At 47.9% G+C, this 18,426-nt stretch overlaps 1 protein-coding gene across 1 annotated transcript in view; it reads right to left on the minus strand.

The window, feature by feature from the left end:
- The window catches only part of PRMT8 (protein arginine methyltransferase 8), a 94,264-nt gene that overhangs the window by 22,427 nt on the left and 53,411 nt on the right, over positions 1 to 18,426 (minus strand). Inside the window, exon 5 of the mRNA XM_048509900.1 lies at positions 13,503 to 13,645. Coding sequence (XP_048365857.1) covers positions 13,503 to 13,645 — 143 coding nt within the window. The remainder of the gene's footprint in view (positions 1 to 13,502; positions 13,646 to 18,426) is intronic.

Raw genomic sequence — 18,426 nt, forward strand, 5'->3', positions numbered from 1 at the left:
ACAGAGAGACATTTTTCTCTCTTTCTCACAATACTAGAACAAGGGGGCATACTTTGAAAATGCTGGGGGGGAGAATTAGGACTAATAAAAGGAAACACTTCTTCACGCAATGTGTGATTGGTGTTTGGAATATGCTGCCACAGGAGGTGGTGATGGCCACTAACCTGGATAGCTTTAAAAGGGGCTTGGACAGATTTATGGAGGAGAAGTCGATTTATGGCTACCAATCTTGATCCTCTTTGATCTGAGATTGCAAATGCCTTAACAGTCCGGGTGCTTTCGGGAGCAACAGCCGCAGAAGGCCATTGCTTTCACATCCTGCATGTGAGCTCCCAAAGGCACCTGGTGGGCCACTGTGAGTAGCAGAGAGCTGGACTAGATGGACTCTGGTCTGATCCAGCTGGCTTGTTCTTATGTTCTTATGCTACAAGTTTGGGTGCTACGCCGACTATCCAAACTGATGTCCCTTCCTCTGATATGTGGGTGAGTGATCGAGGCAAGTCCTTGGAAATTGAAATGACTTTCACTAACCTCCCTATGAACACCAGAATGTTGGTACATGCTCTCATTGACTATGGCTGTTCCCATTGTCTTATGCACCTATTGGTGGTGGAAGGTTTGGGTTTGAAAACTATTCCCTTAAGGCAGCCCATTCACTTTTCCCAGATGGATAGTAGCACACTGGGGGGGGGGGGGGCAGCAGCTGCCTTGTTCAAGACAGAAAGAATGTTGCTGCAAAGTGCTCAACACTGGGAACGATGCAGCTTTATTGAAGTTCCCATAGCTAAACACCCTGTAGTGTTGGGCATGTCCTGACTACAGGACCACGATCCCACCATCAAATGGGTGGGTCGCATCGTACGGTTCACAGTACCTCCTTGTGGTGACCATATACTATCTAAACATATGGAGCCTGTGATTCCGGCACCTGTCTCCAATGCCCGGGGGGTTGTTGGATCCGGTATCCTGGAGCCAAATCATGATTTACATCATGAATTTGAGGAGGCCGAATGTGACTTGTTGCCCCCGCATAGACCAACTGACTGTAAAATTGAACTGTTGCCTGGGACCAAACTCCCCAAAGGCAGATTGTACCCGATGAGTCGTGTGGAGGATGTTGCCTTGTGGGAGTTCTTGGATAAGAATTTGGTGCACCAATTCATTCGGAAAACAATCAAAAGCACTTTTGCAGCTCCGGTTTTGTTTGTCAAGAAAAAGGATGGCTCCCTTCGTTTATGCACAGATTACCAGGGTTTAAACGCTGTTTCTGCCTCCAACAAATACCCGCTTCCTCTTATCAAGGACCTCCTGGCTTCTCTAGGAGTGGGCAGGATTTTCACTAAACTGGATTTGCATGAAGCATGTTATTGCGTTCGCATTGCCAAAGGCTTTGAACATTTAACTGCTTTTAACACCTGTTATGGCCAATTTGAGTATCAAGTAATACCCTTTGGTTTGTCTGGAGCTCCTGGAATGTACATGAGCCTCATAAATGAGGTCTTACAGGAGTTCTTGTTCAAAGATGTTGTGGTGTATTTGGATTATTCTTATTTATTCTGCCAATGAGCAGGATCATATTGCCCTCGTCTGAAAAGTTTTGCAGAAATTGCTGGGCAACTCCCTTTAGGTGAAACTCTCTAAATGTGATTTCCACAAAGAGAAATTGGATTTTCTGGGCTAGTGTATTTCAGCAGGGGGCTTAGAAATGGATCCCGCCAAAGTGGCAGCTGTACTTGACTGGCTACCCCCGACCACCCGCAAGCAGCTTCAGTTGTTTCTCGGCTTTGCCAATTTCTACTGGAACTTTATATCTGACTTTGCATTATTGGCTCTACCCCTTACCGAACTTTTAAAAACAAAAGGGAAGGGTCTGCATGCAACTCGGCCAAATGCTCATTTGAAATGGTCCCCCACCTGCCAGAAGGCATTTGTGGCACTCAAGCAAGGCTTTACCACTGAACCCATATTGCATTCTGATTCCTCCTGGCCTTTTATTGTGCATGTTGATGCTTCCAATTCTGCTCTTGGTGCCGCACTGCTCCAAAGGGATGACCTGGGTTGTTTGCACCTGTGCGCATACTTGTCCAAAAAACTATTGGGCGCTGAATTTAATTGGACTGTTGGTGATAAAGAAACTGGAGCAATTAAATTAGCTTTAGCCACCTGGAGGCATTGGCTTGAAGCGGCTGTTCACCCCTTTGAGGTCTGGACCGATCCTAAGAATCTAGCTTCCCTCTCTACACCAGGACACTTGTTAGCCAAACAGCTACAGTCGGTGGATTTTTTCTCATGTTTTCAATTCACCATCCACTTTTTCCCGGGAGCAGCCAACAAACTTGCTGATGCATTATTATTATTATTATTATTATTATTATTATTATTATTATTATTATTATTATTATTATGGCTTGTTCTTATGTTCTTAGCAGCCGCAGAACTTGAAGCAGCTCAGCAGGAGGTGCACCGTAGCGCATGGCACCCAGCGCCTGCACGGCTTTCCTCGCCTAGACTTACAGCTGCCGCGTCCTTGCAACAGCGCCCCGGCCGAATGCCCGCCACACCCCTTTGTGCCCGCCCAGCCTCATTGGCGCCACAGTTTGAAATCCACCACCATGGGAACCTGTTACTAAAATTTCTGATCCCACCACTGGTCCTAATCCTTCTTTGAAGATGGCCACTTCTACTTCCCCTAAATTCTCTTCACCCATCATTCCATTATCCATACAACAAACTGGCATGGATGAAGTTCTGAGCTGGAAACCACAGATTACATTGAATGTTCCCTTTGACTGCAAGAACAGGAAGAACAGGAAGTACTAAATGGAAATAAGGAGCTTTATATATCAAACAGAATAGCAAATATATACCACAACTCATCTAAATATTTTTGATTCATTGAATTTTGGAGATACTGACTCTTTCATTGACTGGAACTAATATTATTCATTGCAGGTTTCAGGCTCTCATGGACAATGCTTTATGATACATGCTTCATTATATGTGTGTTTATTACCTTTCTATCCAGTTAAATAAATCACACACATATCTGTATGAATAATCTTTATGAACGGTTTATGAAGCATCTGTTGAAATTACACTCAAACTAACTGCTTATACCATTACTGCCTTGTATCCCTATATATACAGTCCTTGTTTTTAGGCTTGGCTGGCCTTATATCTTTGAGCTTTATATATATCAGCCAGTGGACTAGAACTGGAACCTGAACTGCTAAGGGACACTAAGAGGCAACAGAACAAGGTGAGCAAACACACTCCTAACTCTTCTGCTGCCAGACCCCATTCAGATTCTTTATTTGCTGTGCTTGGGCAAGAACCCTCTCCGCCTCCTATCCATCAGGAGTTTCAACCTTACAAGATCTTCATAGCCTGCTTCCCAAGATCCTCTTGATCTTGAGATTGCAAATGCCTTAACAGTCCAGGTGCTCAGGAGCAACAGCCGCAGAAGTGCCATTGCTTACATCCTGCATGTGAGCTCCCAAAGGCACCTGGTGGGCCAGTGAAGTAGCAGAGAGCTGGACTAGATGGACTCTGGTCTGATCCAGCTGGCTTGTTCTTATGTTCTTATGTTCTTATGTTCAAGACTCCTTCTCATTCAATTTTGCCCCTTTCTATGCTGCTACTGAAACATCTGAAATTCCTGTCTGGCCAAACCTTCAATCTTTGGACTCCTATCATCATCCTTCTGTCCATTTTGTCTCAGGTCCCCTGTCCCACTCAAAGCCTCATACAACCTACTATCTTGGGCTGAACCATCCTGGAGAGCCTTTTACACAAATATGACAACCTAAGCTGACCATACAGTCATATATACTGCATTCCCTCTCTTATCTACCAGAACCAGGGGCATAAGCATTGAAAATGCTGGGGAGAAGAATTAGGACTAATAAAAGGAAACACTCTTCTGCCAACGGTGATTGGTGTTTGGAATATGTTGCCACAGGAGGTGGTGATGGCCACTAACCTGGATAGCTTTAAAAAGGGCTTGGACAGATTGATGGAGAAGTCGATCTATGGCTACCAATCTTGATCCTCCGTGATCTCAGATTGCAAATGCCTTAGCAGACCAGGTGCTCAGGAGCAGCAGCAGCAGCAGGCCATTGGCCACATTCCGCATGTGGTTTCAAAGGCACCTGGTGGGCCACTGCGAAAAGCAGAGAACTGACTAGATGGACTCTGGTCTGATCCAGCTGGCTTGTTCTATGTTCTTACCGCTCATGTTTCATCCTGCCGTATTTTCTATAAATCCTCATTTCACATCCCCACATGTATAAATAAATATTTTTCTTTTTTATCCCAGATGAAGACTATGTTCCAGTGCTTTTCACTCATTGAACATCATCAGACCCTTGCTTCACTCTTTTAGAAACAGTGGTTCTATCAATGGGGCAGAATTCCTTTACTTTAAAAGACGGAAGGCCTCCAAAAGTATATGGCCAATGTACCACAATCCAGACAACAAGTATAATGTGCCATAAGCCCCAAAGAAACATCTTTTAAATTAAACTAAGCAAAAAAAGTTTAATTCATCATATTTCCTATTTTTCTTGATAACCTTGCATTGCAAAAGGAGAAGGGAGATCACAAAATAACATCAGCTGGGTAGGCATGGTCTGCCAGGTGCATTCTGAATTTCACCCATATCTGCCTTCCGTGGTCACATCTGAGATATCTTCTTTCTGTAAGAAAATGGGCTCGCTCAGCCATGTGGATTTGTGGCAGTCAGCTTCCTATCCTCACTCTGCTGACAGATTCTGCAGCCTGCAACTGTATGCAAGAATCCCACAGACCTCCAGCAGCAATTCTGCACATCTGATATTGGTGAGTCTTTGGTCACTGACAGACTCAGTTAACTGTCTTCTTTATTTTAGACTGCTATGGATCTCCCTTGCCGGGTTCTGGCCTCCCTAATTTCTGAACCCTGATAATCCCCATTTCACCACCCAAGAAACGTGCTGTATTGTTGAAGGTCTTTACGTTGGAATCACTAGTTAGGTGTTTTCCAGGTTGTGGGAGGAAGTAGGTCTGTGCAGCATTTCTCCCGATGCTCTCAATCGCATTCGTGGCTGGCAGGAGAAAAATGCTACTGGAACATGGCCGCATAACCCGAAAACCCATAACACCCTAGCACTATACTGCCCTCCTATGATGCCTGCTCCAGGTGACAAAACAGTTTTAAAAGTATTGACATCTTGGCTGACAACTTATGGCTTAGCCACCCATCAACATTGTTGTTTTTTTTTAATTTTATTTATTTATTTATTTATTTATTTACTTATTTTATTTATTTATTTTCATTTATTTATTTTATTTGTTAGTCTTTATATACCTCTATCCCTGGCTGGCTCCAAGCAGAACAACACAAAATCATACATAAAACATAAAAATTTAAAACAAGATATTCTAAAATAGGGGCCCACGAGAGACCCATATACCACCTCTTCCAGAAAGTCTAGTATGGGGTCCCAATGATGTGACCCTTGCCAGCAGGGTTTGTCATCTAGACAATGCAAATGGTCATCAGCATCTTATTAGATTTGTCATGATTTATTCTCATTTTCAATTGGAGGAGGTAAGCAATGGGGAGTAGGAGGAGCACACTGCAGGAGTGGGTAGAACAAAGAGAGCTGGTCTCATTGAAGCCCTGTTTTAAATGTATTTTTTTTGCAGTAGGGAAGTTCTAATTATAACATATTAATTAACTTTCTAATGTTAATTATTTTGCTCACTATGGGTACAACTCATCTACTATGTTATTGTGGTTATTTATTCAGTTGCTTGCTTGCTAGCTGGTCAAAGACCTGTAGAATGTCATGGTATATAAAAAAAAGAGTAAAGGTTCACTAAAAGGTCATCTTCTTAGTAAGCAGAAGTTTGAAAACTCGAGGACAGAGACAGTCAGTCTAGGGACAAAAAAAGTAGCAATAATTGACCTTTAACATGATTATGAATTCACTGTAATTTAGACTAATGAGAGGTTGTTGCTCAAGGAGAAAAGTATCCTTGTTGTATATGCTACAGCAGAGATAGAGAGTTGAGTTCTGTGTGTGTTGAACTTTGTTCTTCTTCCTGTAAGCATGTCAATCTCTCACAAGTCACCCCCCATCTGAAGGTTTACCAAACAAACGTCAGCAGCATCTCTCAAAAATCATTGTTTGGTCGTTGTGGGGGAGGATGGTCGTCCATACCTGGGGTGGGGGGGCACCAAACTCAGATTTTGTCCCCGGGCTCCAGTTTGCCTAGATTCGCCCCTGCTCCCTAGCATTCATGGAGCTTCCTGGCCTGAACAACAATTCTGTAACACATAAATTTAATATTTAATATTCACACCTATTCACGGAATATTCACTGTGAATGAAGCTCCTTGTAAAGGATTCAATGGTGTTGATGTGAGGGGCAGCCGCCTGGCCTTGACTACATTCCACAGCCCGGGCGATGGGCCAGCTTCTCCGGCGGAGACCTTATCTCTGCGAGGGAGATGAGACCTCCGTTCCCATGGGAATCCGGGAGGGGGAATGGGATGGACAGAGTTATAACCTGTGTTTCTGGCGGGAGATCTTATTCCTGCCACTGCGTGTACCTGAGCTTTCTAAGATGTCTGAATAAACGGTCTTTTACACCAAACAGCCTTTTATTTCTGCTTCTATGGAATTCCTTACATTGTGGCAGGAAACTTTAATTCATCTATATTCCTAGTGCAGTGGACCTCTGGTGTCTCGGCATGGAGAGGTTGAACGTTTCTGTGGAAGGTGCGGTAGCCCCCAAAGAGGGCTCCGACCTTTCCCTTCTGGATCTGGAGGAACCGGCGGGAGAACGGGTCTCGCTGGTGACTCTTTCCCGTCCTCGTATCAGCACGAGTCTTCCTTTACTCCGTTGGAACGAGGGACGTGAAGACGACCATGGGGACTTACATGAGTCGTTTGGGGCGCTGTCTATGGATCGAGCGCCTGTGGATCGGATATCTACCCGTTTTCGTATGGATTACAAACCTCAGATGCAACCTGTCACGGAGGAGACGGGCCTGACCACCTTTCATGCGGCAACCCAGGAGTCCATTGAACGATTCCTGGACTCGTATTTTGGTGATGTTCCCAAAGACCCACCGTGGCATAGCACTGGGGCCCGTCCGAAGACCACCGGTGACACTGGGACTATACCAGGGATTGGGAGGGGTATCCGTACCGTCTTCCGATCGGACCCCCCTGATCCCGGACCAGCGGCTGCACCTGAGATGCCCCGTGGAGCCACCGGTGGGCACGATGTCTCGCGTCCAGACGACGAGGAGTCCGGAGAAAGCCTGCCCTCCCAGCCGGATCTGTTCCCTCTCCCATCGAAAGAGAGCTGGGATGAGGAAGTGGGCCGACTGCGAGATGCCCAAGAAGCATGGGCCCGTGAACGCCAACTATGGGAAGAGGAACGGGAACAGCTGCAGCAAGAGCGTGAAAACCTGCAGAGAGACCGGGAGCAGCAGCGCAAAGAAGTCCAACTCGAATTGGACCGTGCCAAAGATGCGCTCCAACGGCAATATGCGCAGAATCTATCAGTCCATGATAAAGTCCTGGAACACTCCAAACTGAACTTACAGCGTCAACGCGAAAGTGTTCAGGCCTTGCGTACACAAAGTGAACTTACTGCAGCTGTTCAACGGGATGAACTGGCTAAATTGGAACGAGAGAAAGCAGCTTTGCATGTGCACCAGGATGCATTGACTCGCAAGGAGAGAGAGCTGGCTGCCTTGGAGAGGGAACTGAAGAAGCAGCAGACCAGGACAACCCAAGTTGGAGTCTACGCTGTCACGGGTACAGCCGGCGCCAGAGGGGCGACGCTGCTGGGTCCAGCCACCTTCCAAGGACCGGCTCCCACCGGGACACCAGCGGCGCCGGCGTTGATACCTCCACCGATTCCGGCCCCCCCTGTGCAACCGCTGCCTCAACCCGCTCAACCTGCGCAACCGCCGCCCCTGCGGGCGCCAAGGGCCGTGGAGAGGGGTTACTACAGACCTCCAATACCTGCCCGTTTCGATGGGACCGCTTCCAAACTCCCCTACTGCAACTCGATGCCCACATGGAGGACTATGATGATTTATACCGGTCTGAGCGCGAAAAAATACGGGACATCGGCTCAGTCCTGGATGGGGCAGCAGCCGACTGGTTTGTGACTCTTTTGAACCTGCAAGATGAAGATACTCGCACGGTACCCGCATTCCTCCAAGCCTTAAGGGCTCGCTTCCAAGATCCGGGTGCGGAAAATGAAGCTATCCGCACCATCAAAACTATTCAGCAAGGCAACCGCTCGTTTGCAGAATTTGCCCGTGAATTTCGTGCGGCGGCTGCTCGACTCCCTCCTGAGTGGCCTGAGCGCATGAAATGCGAATACTTCTCAGATGCTGTCGACGGCAAGCTGCGTAAAACGGTGTTTTTAATTCGGGTCCCCCGCACTATTGCTGATTGGATTCAATTGGGATCCCAGGTGGCGTCTCGCTTAGAGTACGCTCGTGCCGGAGGCCGCCCACGCCGAAGCCTGCCACTGCGTCCACCAAGCCAAGCCCAGCCGCCCCTACCGAGACCACCTCCGAGCGCCGTCGCCGACTGGGATTGTGTCTTTACTGCGGAGGTCCAGGTCATCTAGCCGCCAACTGCCCGAAAAAACAGAAGCCAACCGCTCCGGCCGCGCGCACCCCATCTGCCAAGCCACCACGCAAATCAGGGCCGCCCCCAACGGGCTCATCTAAGGCAGTCATCGAAGGCGACCCGGAGGAGGGGGAAGCAGCTGTTTGCCTTTCTTCAGCCCCCATGGACATGGGTTCGACTCCAGACGCGGTGAGTGAAGGCAGCGCTCCCATTACAATCCAAGCGTTTCTGGCCAACCCCGCTAAGCATACTCGTATTATAGCCTCAGCCCTTGTGGATTCTGGCTGCTCCCATTGCTTAATGCGGCCCCAGGTGGCGGAGGAGCTAGGTCTAGACCAAGTCCCCCTGGCTAAGCCCATACCATTCACCCAAATGGACGGCAGTCCTCTCGGGAGCGAAGGACCGGCCCAGTTCAAAACGCAACCGGTTCTCCTCCGCTGCGCCGACCATTGGGAGAAAATTAGTTTTATTCTGGCGCCAGTGGCCAAACACTCCATAGTTCTGGGCATGCCATGGTTGTTGTTGCATGAACCAAAATTCCTTTGGAAAGAAAGGATCTTGGAATTCACTGACCCTCCCTGCGGGGAACACATGAATTGGGGGGAAAACTCGACTTCTCCTGACACACACACCCCCTGGCTTCATCAGCGATTGCTCCCGATTCTACTGGCATCCCACCGGCGTACCAAGATCTAGCCAGAGTATTTCAGGAGCAAGAATGCGATCAGTTGCCACCCCATAGAGACACTGACTGCAAAATCGTAATACAGCCAGGGGCGCAACTGCCCAAAGGTAGAATCTATCGCATGAGTCCCAATGAGGAGAAGGAACTGCGTGCCTTCTTAGACAAGAACCTCGCTCGCGGGTTCATACGGCGGGCCACCAAACACACACATGCTGCTCCTGTATTGTTTGTAAAAAAGAAAGATGGGTCTTTACGGCTCTGCACAGATTACCGAGGTCTCAATGCAGTCTCCCTGTCCAATAAATACCCTTTGCCTTTGATCAAGGACCTTTTAGACGCATTGGGCAAAGGACGCATCTTTACTAAGTTGGACTTGAGGGAAGCTTACTACAGGGTCAAAATTGCTGAAGGCTATGAACACTTGACTGCATTTAACACAAAGTTTGGACAGTTTGAATACTTAATAATGCCATTCGGGTTAAGTGGGGCCCCCGGAGCTTTTATGGCCCTTATCAACGAAGTTCTCCATGATTTATTGTACAAGGGAGTAGTGGTGTACTTAGATGACGTTTTAATTTATTCACAAACCATGGAGGAGCATGAAGCATTGGTTCGGGAAGTATTGAAACGCTTGCTCAACAACTCCCTCTTTGCCAAACTTTCCAAGTGCTGTTTCCACCAAACCTCTATTGACTATTTGGGATACCGGATCTCGCCCGAGGGCCTAAAAATGGATCCCTGCACTAAGATTGATCTACCGGTCCTCCAATGGCCGGCCCCTACCAAGCGAAAAGAACTCAATAATCTTTTCTAGGTTTGCGCGCTAATTTCTACTCGGTGACTTTATACCCCAATTCGCTGAACTGACTCTCCCCTCATCACAGACCTCTGCAGCACTAAGGGTAAAGATCCACTGTTAAGCCAAGCCAGAGCCCCCCCTTTCCTGGTCCGAAGAATGTCAGACAGCCTTTCATCTTTTAAAGTCTGCTTTTACCACCGAACCTATCCTAAAGCACCCTGACCCAGATCTCCCGTTTGTGGTTCCATTAGATTACTTACTCGGATAAAGCGCTTAGAGGCAATATTGCAGAGAAATAAAGATGATAGGCTGGTTCCGTTATTGCTTATTTATCAAAGAAATTCTCCGGTGCTGAACTCAACTGGACTGTAGGGGATAAAGAGACTGCGGTATTAAAGTAGCACTCTCCGCTTGGAGCCACTGGCTGGGGAGGGCTAAACACCCCTTTCAAGTTTGAATTGGATCACAAGAACTTTTGGCAGCCCTCTCCACCCCCCTCAAGATGTCCAGCGAAGCAACTTCGTTGGGCCGATTTCTTTTCTCGTTTCTCTTTCCACGGTCCATTTTTTCCCCAGAAAAACCAATAAACTGGCTGATGCGCTCTCGCGCCTACCAGGGGAGGGGGGTGGAGCCAGCTTACCCAGGACATTCAGCACTATTCCTCTCCCCCTCCCAATTGGGGCTGGCTGTCCCCCGATCTCAAGACATCCACTCCTCCTTCTCCGCCCATTTCCAACCTGGTCTCTCCTTTCCCCTCACGAGAACTTGAGGGAAGCCCGAGGGCTGCTTGGCCCGAGCCTCCGGCCGAATGACTCCCAATGGCGTTTGGAGAATGGCGTTTGGCAGCGGGGGGATTGTTGGTACGTGCCTCCCCCCCCCTCCAAACGGGTTCTCGAGGCCTGCCATGATGCCAGCTTCGGCTGGGCATTTTAGCTTCCTAAAAAACTCTGCATTTGGCCCGCCGTCAATTCTGGTGGTAGCGATGCGCATAAGGACATTGAGGCGTATATTAAAGGTTGCTCTGTTTGTGCAGAAGCCAAGACCCGTTCCGGGAAAGCCCCATGGTCTGTTGAAACCTCTCCCGGTGGCCTCCCGCCCCTGGGAAGTCATCTCCATGGATTTTTTTTTTTTTTTTTTTTTTTTTTTTTTTTTTATTACCAGATTTACCCAGACAGTCATGGCAACCTGCGGTCTTGTGGGTGGTGGTGGACTTATTTTCTAAATAAGCCCATTTTGTTCCAGCTGTGCTTCCATCCCCTCCGGCTCCTAAGTTAAGCGTCTGTTCATTCCAGCATGTTTACCGTCTGCACTTCGCCCCCGTTAAAGGTGGTCTCCGACCCCTTGGCCCCCAATTCATTTCAAAGAAGTTCTGGAAAGCTTTTCTAGGGTTGTTAAAGAGGGCCGCCCCGGCGATTGCCGCCCCCTACTGCACGTTCAAAGTGGCGGTGAGTCAGAGAGAATGAACAGAGACCCTAGAGCGGTATTTGCGTTGTTGTTACACCAACTACCACCAAGAGACAATTGGTGCGCGAGCTAATTCCGTTTGCGAGAGTAAGCCTATAACGAAATGCGGTTCCATAGCGGTACAAAAAAAAGACCCGCTTCGAAATTGTGTCGGTCGGCTCCCCGCTTCCCGCCCGTTGCCGCAGCGCTACCTGCGGAAGCATTGGATCCTCAGAAGTTTCAACAATGGATTTCATCTCCTCTGGCGGAGGGGGTGGAAAAGCGGTCCAGACTGCCTTACAACAGGCTAAAGAGCTCCCAAAAGCTGCAAGCGGATGAAAGCACGGCTTTCCAGTTTCCCTCATGCGTGTGAAACACAGGTGTATTTGTCTGCCAAAAATCTCAGAGGCGTGCATAAATTTTTTTCTAAACTAGGCGAAGATTAGGTGGGACCTTTTCAGATTACTAAAGGTGATTAATGATGTCACTGCCCGATTGGTTTATTTGCCTAACTCTCTTAGTAACTTATTCATCCTGTCTTCCATTCCAGTTTGCTCAAGAAGGCTCCCACGTTTCCGATGCCACAGCGACCCGCCGGAGAGGCCCCCACCGACTATTATTATTGATGGCCACAAGCATTACAGAAATTGGATGCCATCCTGGACTCTCGCTTTAATCGCAAACGCACAATATTTAGTCTCTTAGATTTGGGGTATTCCTCTGGGTATAATCAATGGGTTTATTCGAAAATATTGACGCCCATGCCCTTATGACTGTCTGCTTTCCACAGCGCCTTTCCGCTGGAAACCTGGGGGGGAGGGTCTTCTTTAAGGGAGGCAGAGTGTAAAGGATTCAATGGTGTTGATGTGAGGGGCAGCCGCCTGGCCTTGACTACATTCCACAGCCCGGGCGATGGGCCAGCTTCTCCGGCGGAGACCTTATCTCTGCGAGGGAGATGAGACCTCCGTTCCCATGGGAATCCGGGAGGGGGAATGGGATGGACAGAGTTATAACCTGTGTTTCTGGCGGGAGATCTTATTCCTGCCACTGCGTGTACCTGAGCTTTCTAAGATGTCTGAATAAACGGTCTTTTACACCAAAGAGCCTTTTATTTCTGCTTCTATGGAATTCCTTACACTCCTGGCCACCTGTAGTGCAGCGAAGCAACAGCCCAAGGCTTACCTGGGAGCTGCCTTTGTGTCCCCATAGCAGGGAGCAGGTGCAGAAAAACACCCTCAGCTCCCAGCCTTTTTTCGCTCCCCACCCCTTCCCCCCACCCCTTCCCCCCACCCGCTCCCCACCCGTTCACTCGCATACAAGTCGAGGGGGGCTTTTTTCAGCACAAAAAATGTACGTAAGGTAGTTGTTCTCTAAAGAGGTGGGCTTCTGGGATGGCTACCCCAAAGCTGCCTTTCCAGAACATTGAGTCATTCAGTCACACAGCAAAATCACACTGCAAAATTTTAACCCAAAGCTGCAACATCTTAATTTTGATCACAACTTCTGTGCAGACCTTTTATATCAGTCACAGCTGATACTCTAATGTAAACTGTTTCTTTTGGTGATAATTAGGAGAAGGTAACATAATCCTCCAAAAATCATTGGCAATTCCCTCTGGCAAGAAGTGGGACATCGAGAAGAAGAAGGGTTTGGATTTATAACCCATCTTTCTCTCCTGTAAGGAGACTCAAGGTAACTTACAAGCTCCTTTCCCCTCCTCTCCCCACAACAGACACCTTGTGAGATAGGTGGGGCTGAGAGAGTGACTAGCCCAAGGTCACCTGAAGAGCTGTGACTAGCCCAAGATCACCCAGCAGGAATGTAGGAGTGTGGAAACACATCTGGTTCACCAGTTAAGCCTCTGCCACTCAGGTGGAGGAGTGGGGAATCAAACCAGGTTCTCCAGATTAGAATAGGAAGCACTTACCAACCATTTGTCTCGAGCAAAGATAACTGTGTTCAGCATAGACTCATAGAAAAGACAATAGCCCATCCATTCGCTGATGATAATGTCTACTTTGTTGACAGGCAACTCAACTTCTTCTACTTTAGCTTTAAATATTGTGATTACTGCAAAAAGAACCCAAAACAAATACATTTCACATAGTAATATGCTAACCTTTGCTGTTGAGCATAATTAGCATTTCCAATTATATATACAAATAAAGGTCTGGTGAACAACAGAAACCATGGCACCAGCCTCATGCCCACTGGATCCCATTCGCACCCTTTCCCCTTGTCTATTTAGGGAGGCTACATGAAACTTCTAATGTTTTCTTTGCAGAAAAATATAATGTCATGATCTAAAATAAAAAGTATGCAGTTTACACAAAGAAAGGATCATGTGTTTATTTGGATCACTTTATTCATTTGGTATACTACTAGACTACCAATAGGGAGCATGCAAAGACTTACAGATGGTAGTCCCCCCCCCCCCCCCCCATTTCTTCTTTCTCTTCCATGGGAGTCCATCAAGCCTCTCCCTGTTTCTCCACTTTCTTCTCTTCGTTATCTGCCCCCCACCTTCAGCTTTCCCTCCCTGCTGCCAGCCTCTACATGAGAAAAGTATGGCCCAGTTGTATGGTCCCGGCTGCCCGGCCAGGCTCAGCTGTGTGGCAGGGATCATGCAAGGATGTACCTCTCCTGTGACACCCTCCTCATTCTATTTAAACATTTTTTAAAAAAAAATAGACTTGTATAATTTATATATATGCTATTAAAGGTTTCTGACTGATTTTGCACATCTAGTCTGACACTTTGACAGCACCTGACAGATATCTCTTATGGCTCATACACAGAAAGTGGATTATACAAAATTTCAAAATCTTTGTGTAGGTTTCTGAAGGCAAAAAACCTTTCATGGAATTCATTTCTGAGTTCAGAAATTTCCCCCCAGTATTTCTTTGTGGATATGAGATCATTAGACAGGGGTTTCACAGTGAGAAAGTGTGCCAGATTATTTTCTTGAAGTTACTTTCCCCAAAGCTGAAGCTTCAACTCAAACACAGTGTGAAACAGACTGTATCTCTGTGATACACCTCTGAAGATGCCAGCCCCAGATGCAGGCGAAACGTTAGGAACAAGATCTACAAGACCATGGCCACACAGCCCGGAAAACCCACCACAACCAGTTGAATCCGGCCATGAAAGCCTTCGACAATACCTTCAACTCAAAGTCACAAATAAAACTTTGTTTCATCCCCGCATCTTCGTGTTGAGATAGTTCATGTGTTCTGTGATACTCACAATATAAGCAAGATCTTGAAGCCATTCATTATTTTGTAATTCAGGGACAGCCTTCCCTTTCTTATCCTGTCTTTCACTTCATAGTTCAAAGCATGACTTTGTCAGGATGGATCCTGTCAGCAGGACAAGGGGGGCTGACATGGGGGGTTGACTTTACAGCGGCAACTTGAGGTCGAGCAAGTGCACAAGGTAGGAGCCCTCCTGGGGGGGGCGGGGCCAGTTGGTATGTGGGCCTATACAAAGGCCGCACCCCTGAGTTGCGCTCCTTCCCTCCCTTCATGTTGGCACTGTGGTGGCAGTTCGAGGACCCATTCCAGGAGGAGAAGGCTTGCACCCAACTACAGCAGATCCGGCAAGAGTACTGTGAAATTGATGTACTTTTGCTCTGCTGTACTGGTCATTGACTGTAAATAAATGATTGATTGATCCAGCTATGGTCCCGATCCATAGGCGAGTACGTCTCCAGTTCCGCCAGCTGGCCGGGGTGGTCCAAGACTGGCTGGAGCTGGTGAAGATCCACTTTTTCCGTGAAGGGCTGCATCCAGAAGTTGCCCAGTGGGCGATGATGACAGCAGAGCCGACTACCCTGGCAGGATGCTACATGCGAGCTGGGGAAGTGGAGATCCGTCTGCGCAAGGTGCAGCTACTCAAGAGGCATAGCAGCCCACCTTGCAAGGCTCAGTAGCCGGCCACCCTCCGTACCCCAACAGGGGGAGCCACGCCAGCTCGGAGTGACAAGGGCGCAGTAGAGAGCCTCTACACCCGGCATCGACGGCTGGGGCTCTGCCTGCATTACAGAAGGGAAGGGCACCAAGCGGCCGTTTGCCCAAGTAAGAGATCCAGCCCCCTGAGGGCCTCTTCAGGCGAGGCAATGCAGCCACTGAAGACCAATGGAGCAGGGAAGAAGCCCCCTTTCAAGAAGGAGTGGGAGGGCTGAGTGGTAGGCGATGTGAAGCGGAGTTCGAAAGCCTCTCGAGGTGGGGACGAGGAGTCCGAGAGTGAAGAATCCTGACCATTAGAAAGGTTTTGGTTTCTTTACTAAAGAATTTGGCAGATTTATTCCGGCCGCTTTAAGGGTATTTAATGCCAAGGTGTCCCAACAACTTCTCTATGGGGTTTCCCTATGGATTGAAGCCTGGCATATATCCTTGGAGCGAATACAATCTAAATTTTTATATAAGCTTTTCGGGGTCCCCCATTGTGTACCCTACGCTGCCCTCTGCCTCGAGGCAAGGACAACACCTCTTGGAAACAAAAGCATGGTGGGCCACCTTTGGATTTTGGATTTGGTTATGTTTCTTTAATAACCCTAATAGTCTCATTTACTGCGCCCTCCACGAACTCCAATCTTCTACCTGGTGGGCCCATATCAAATCAAAGATTTCCTCCCTGGGTCTTTCTTGGGACCAGCTCCTTATGCTTTCTCCTAGTGAGATACAACATTATATCAAGGTATGGCTATTTGATCAGGAACACCAACATCTAGTTAGTAAAGCAAGGAGCTTGTTCTCTCCCCCTCCATTTTAGCATCATGCCCAGGAAATGCAGGACAGCGCGCGTACTGGCAGCGTAAACATCTTGTCTGACCCTAAGTTGGGGGGGTGGTTTACTTACCAGAGGCAGGAGACCAACAACGTTTCCACTAATCTGCTTCCCCAGAGAGATTCACCCGAGTACCGTCACAACAAAAGCGTACTTTGTGAATACTGTCAAACCTCTGAAGGAGTCATTTGGAGCGCCACATTTTTATTGGGAGGCTGTCCAAAATTTAACCATTTTGGACCAAACCTGTTTTTAGGGGATCCCCTACTGGTCTACCCAAGCCTTTTAAATCTTAAATTGAACCATCTCCTGAATACAGAGAATCCTAAGCAACTGGACATAGTGGCCAAATTCTTGCTCACTATTATGAAATAATTTCCTGGGTTCCTCTTTCTCTCTGAAGTATGCACTTTATGAAACAGGAGTACCTGTTTTATCTCGTTAAACTGTATTTGGATTACCTAGTTTTTGTTACGTTTTTAATGCCTAATAAAGGTCTTTGAACTTGAACTTGAACTTGAACTTGAGCTTGAGTCGGCGGGAAACGACAGCGACCTGGCTTGAAGAGCACCTGGGGCCAGGTCCCTTCTGAGGGCGCGGAACTGAGGGTGAGTGACTACTGCAAACCTTTCCTTCTCCCCATCACCATTTCCAATCAGACTTGTGGGACTAAAATGCTGACACAGGCTCTAGTCGATTCTGGGTGCTCCCAATACCTGATGCAGCCGGCTCTCATGGACCAGTTGGGACGGAAGAGGGTCCCCTTGCACCACCCTATACATTTTGAGCAGATGGACGGGGGGTGTTGGGCAGTGCACCGGCCACACACCAGACCGAACCCATCCTCCTGCAATGATAGGGACATTTCATCATCGCCACAGTGACTAAATGCTCCCTAGTGCTGGGTGTGCCGAGGCTACGTGGCCATGATCCCAAAATCTCCTGGTCTTCCAACTTGATCCGGTTTGTGGACCCCTCTTGTGGGGATCACTTGGCAGGCCGCCCACTGCAGGTGGGAGAAGCGCGGGGGTTGGCTTGGAGTGTGCTGGATGTCTCGGCCATCCCTCCACCTTATCAAGACCTCCAGAGAGTGTTTGAAGAGGGGGAGTGCAATAAACTGCCCCCCCACCGCAAAACTGACTGCAAGATAGAGCTGTTACCCGGTGCCAAGCTGCCCAAAAGCCGTCTTTACGCGATGTCCCCCTCAGAAGCCCAGGTGCTACAGGAGTTTTGGGACAAAAACTTGAAACTGGGCTTTATAAAAAGGGTGACTAGGGATTTTGCAGATCCGGTGCTTTTTGTGTGGAAGAAAAATGGTTCACTGAGACTGTGCACTGACTAATGGGGGACTGAACGCAGTCTCCGTGAGCAATAAGCACCCCCTGACATTGATCAAGGACTTTTTGAGTTGTTTGGGGCAGGGCAAGATCTTCACAAAGTTGGACTTGAGGGAGGTGTCAGGAGGCCTGTATTTAGGGTTTTGCTTGTGCTGCTGTTTCGTTCACTGGGGGGAGGTTGGTAGGGGTTAACTGTATTTCTAACTGTCTTTTCTTGCTGCTGTAGAATGTGCGGTGATACCAGGTGGCGTCAAGGTCACTGTCTACTCATCTTCTGTTATCTTCATGCACTTACTTTCTGGCAGGCTTTCCCAGGCTGGGGCTGCCAGTTCTTTTATTATTGCAGTGTGAGCGGGAAATCTCCAGTCTTGGCTTTGCCAAGGTAGACCCTGAATCAATAAAGCTGCTGTTCTACAACAAGAGTTTTTGTGGATTTTGGGGGGTTCTGACAGGAGGCTTATTACCGGGTGAGAATTGCTAAGGGTTATGAGAAGTTCACGGCTTTTAACACGAAGTTTGGTCAGTTTGCCTATAGAAGTTTAGCATTTGGGCTCAGTGGGGCTCCTGGGACGTTTATGTGTTTGATCAACGAGGTGCTCCAGTATTGTGAGAAAGAGAGAAAAAAATTCTCTGTCAACATTTTCTACCCCATGCATAATTTCACAGACTTAAATCATATCCCCCCTCAGACGTCTCCTCTCCAAACTAAAGAGTCCCAAACGCTGC

The sequence above is a fragment of the Sphaerodactylus townsendi genome, linkage group LG10, assembly GCF_021028975.2.
Source record: "Sphaerodactylus townsendi isolate TG3544 linkage group LG10, MPM_Stown_v2.3, whole genome shotgun sequence".
Classification (NCBI taxonomy): Eukaryota; Metazoa; Chordata; class Lepidosauria; order Squamata; family Sphaerodactylidae; genus Sphaerodactylus; species Sphaerodactylus townsendi.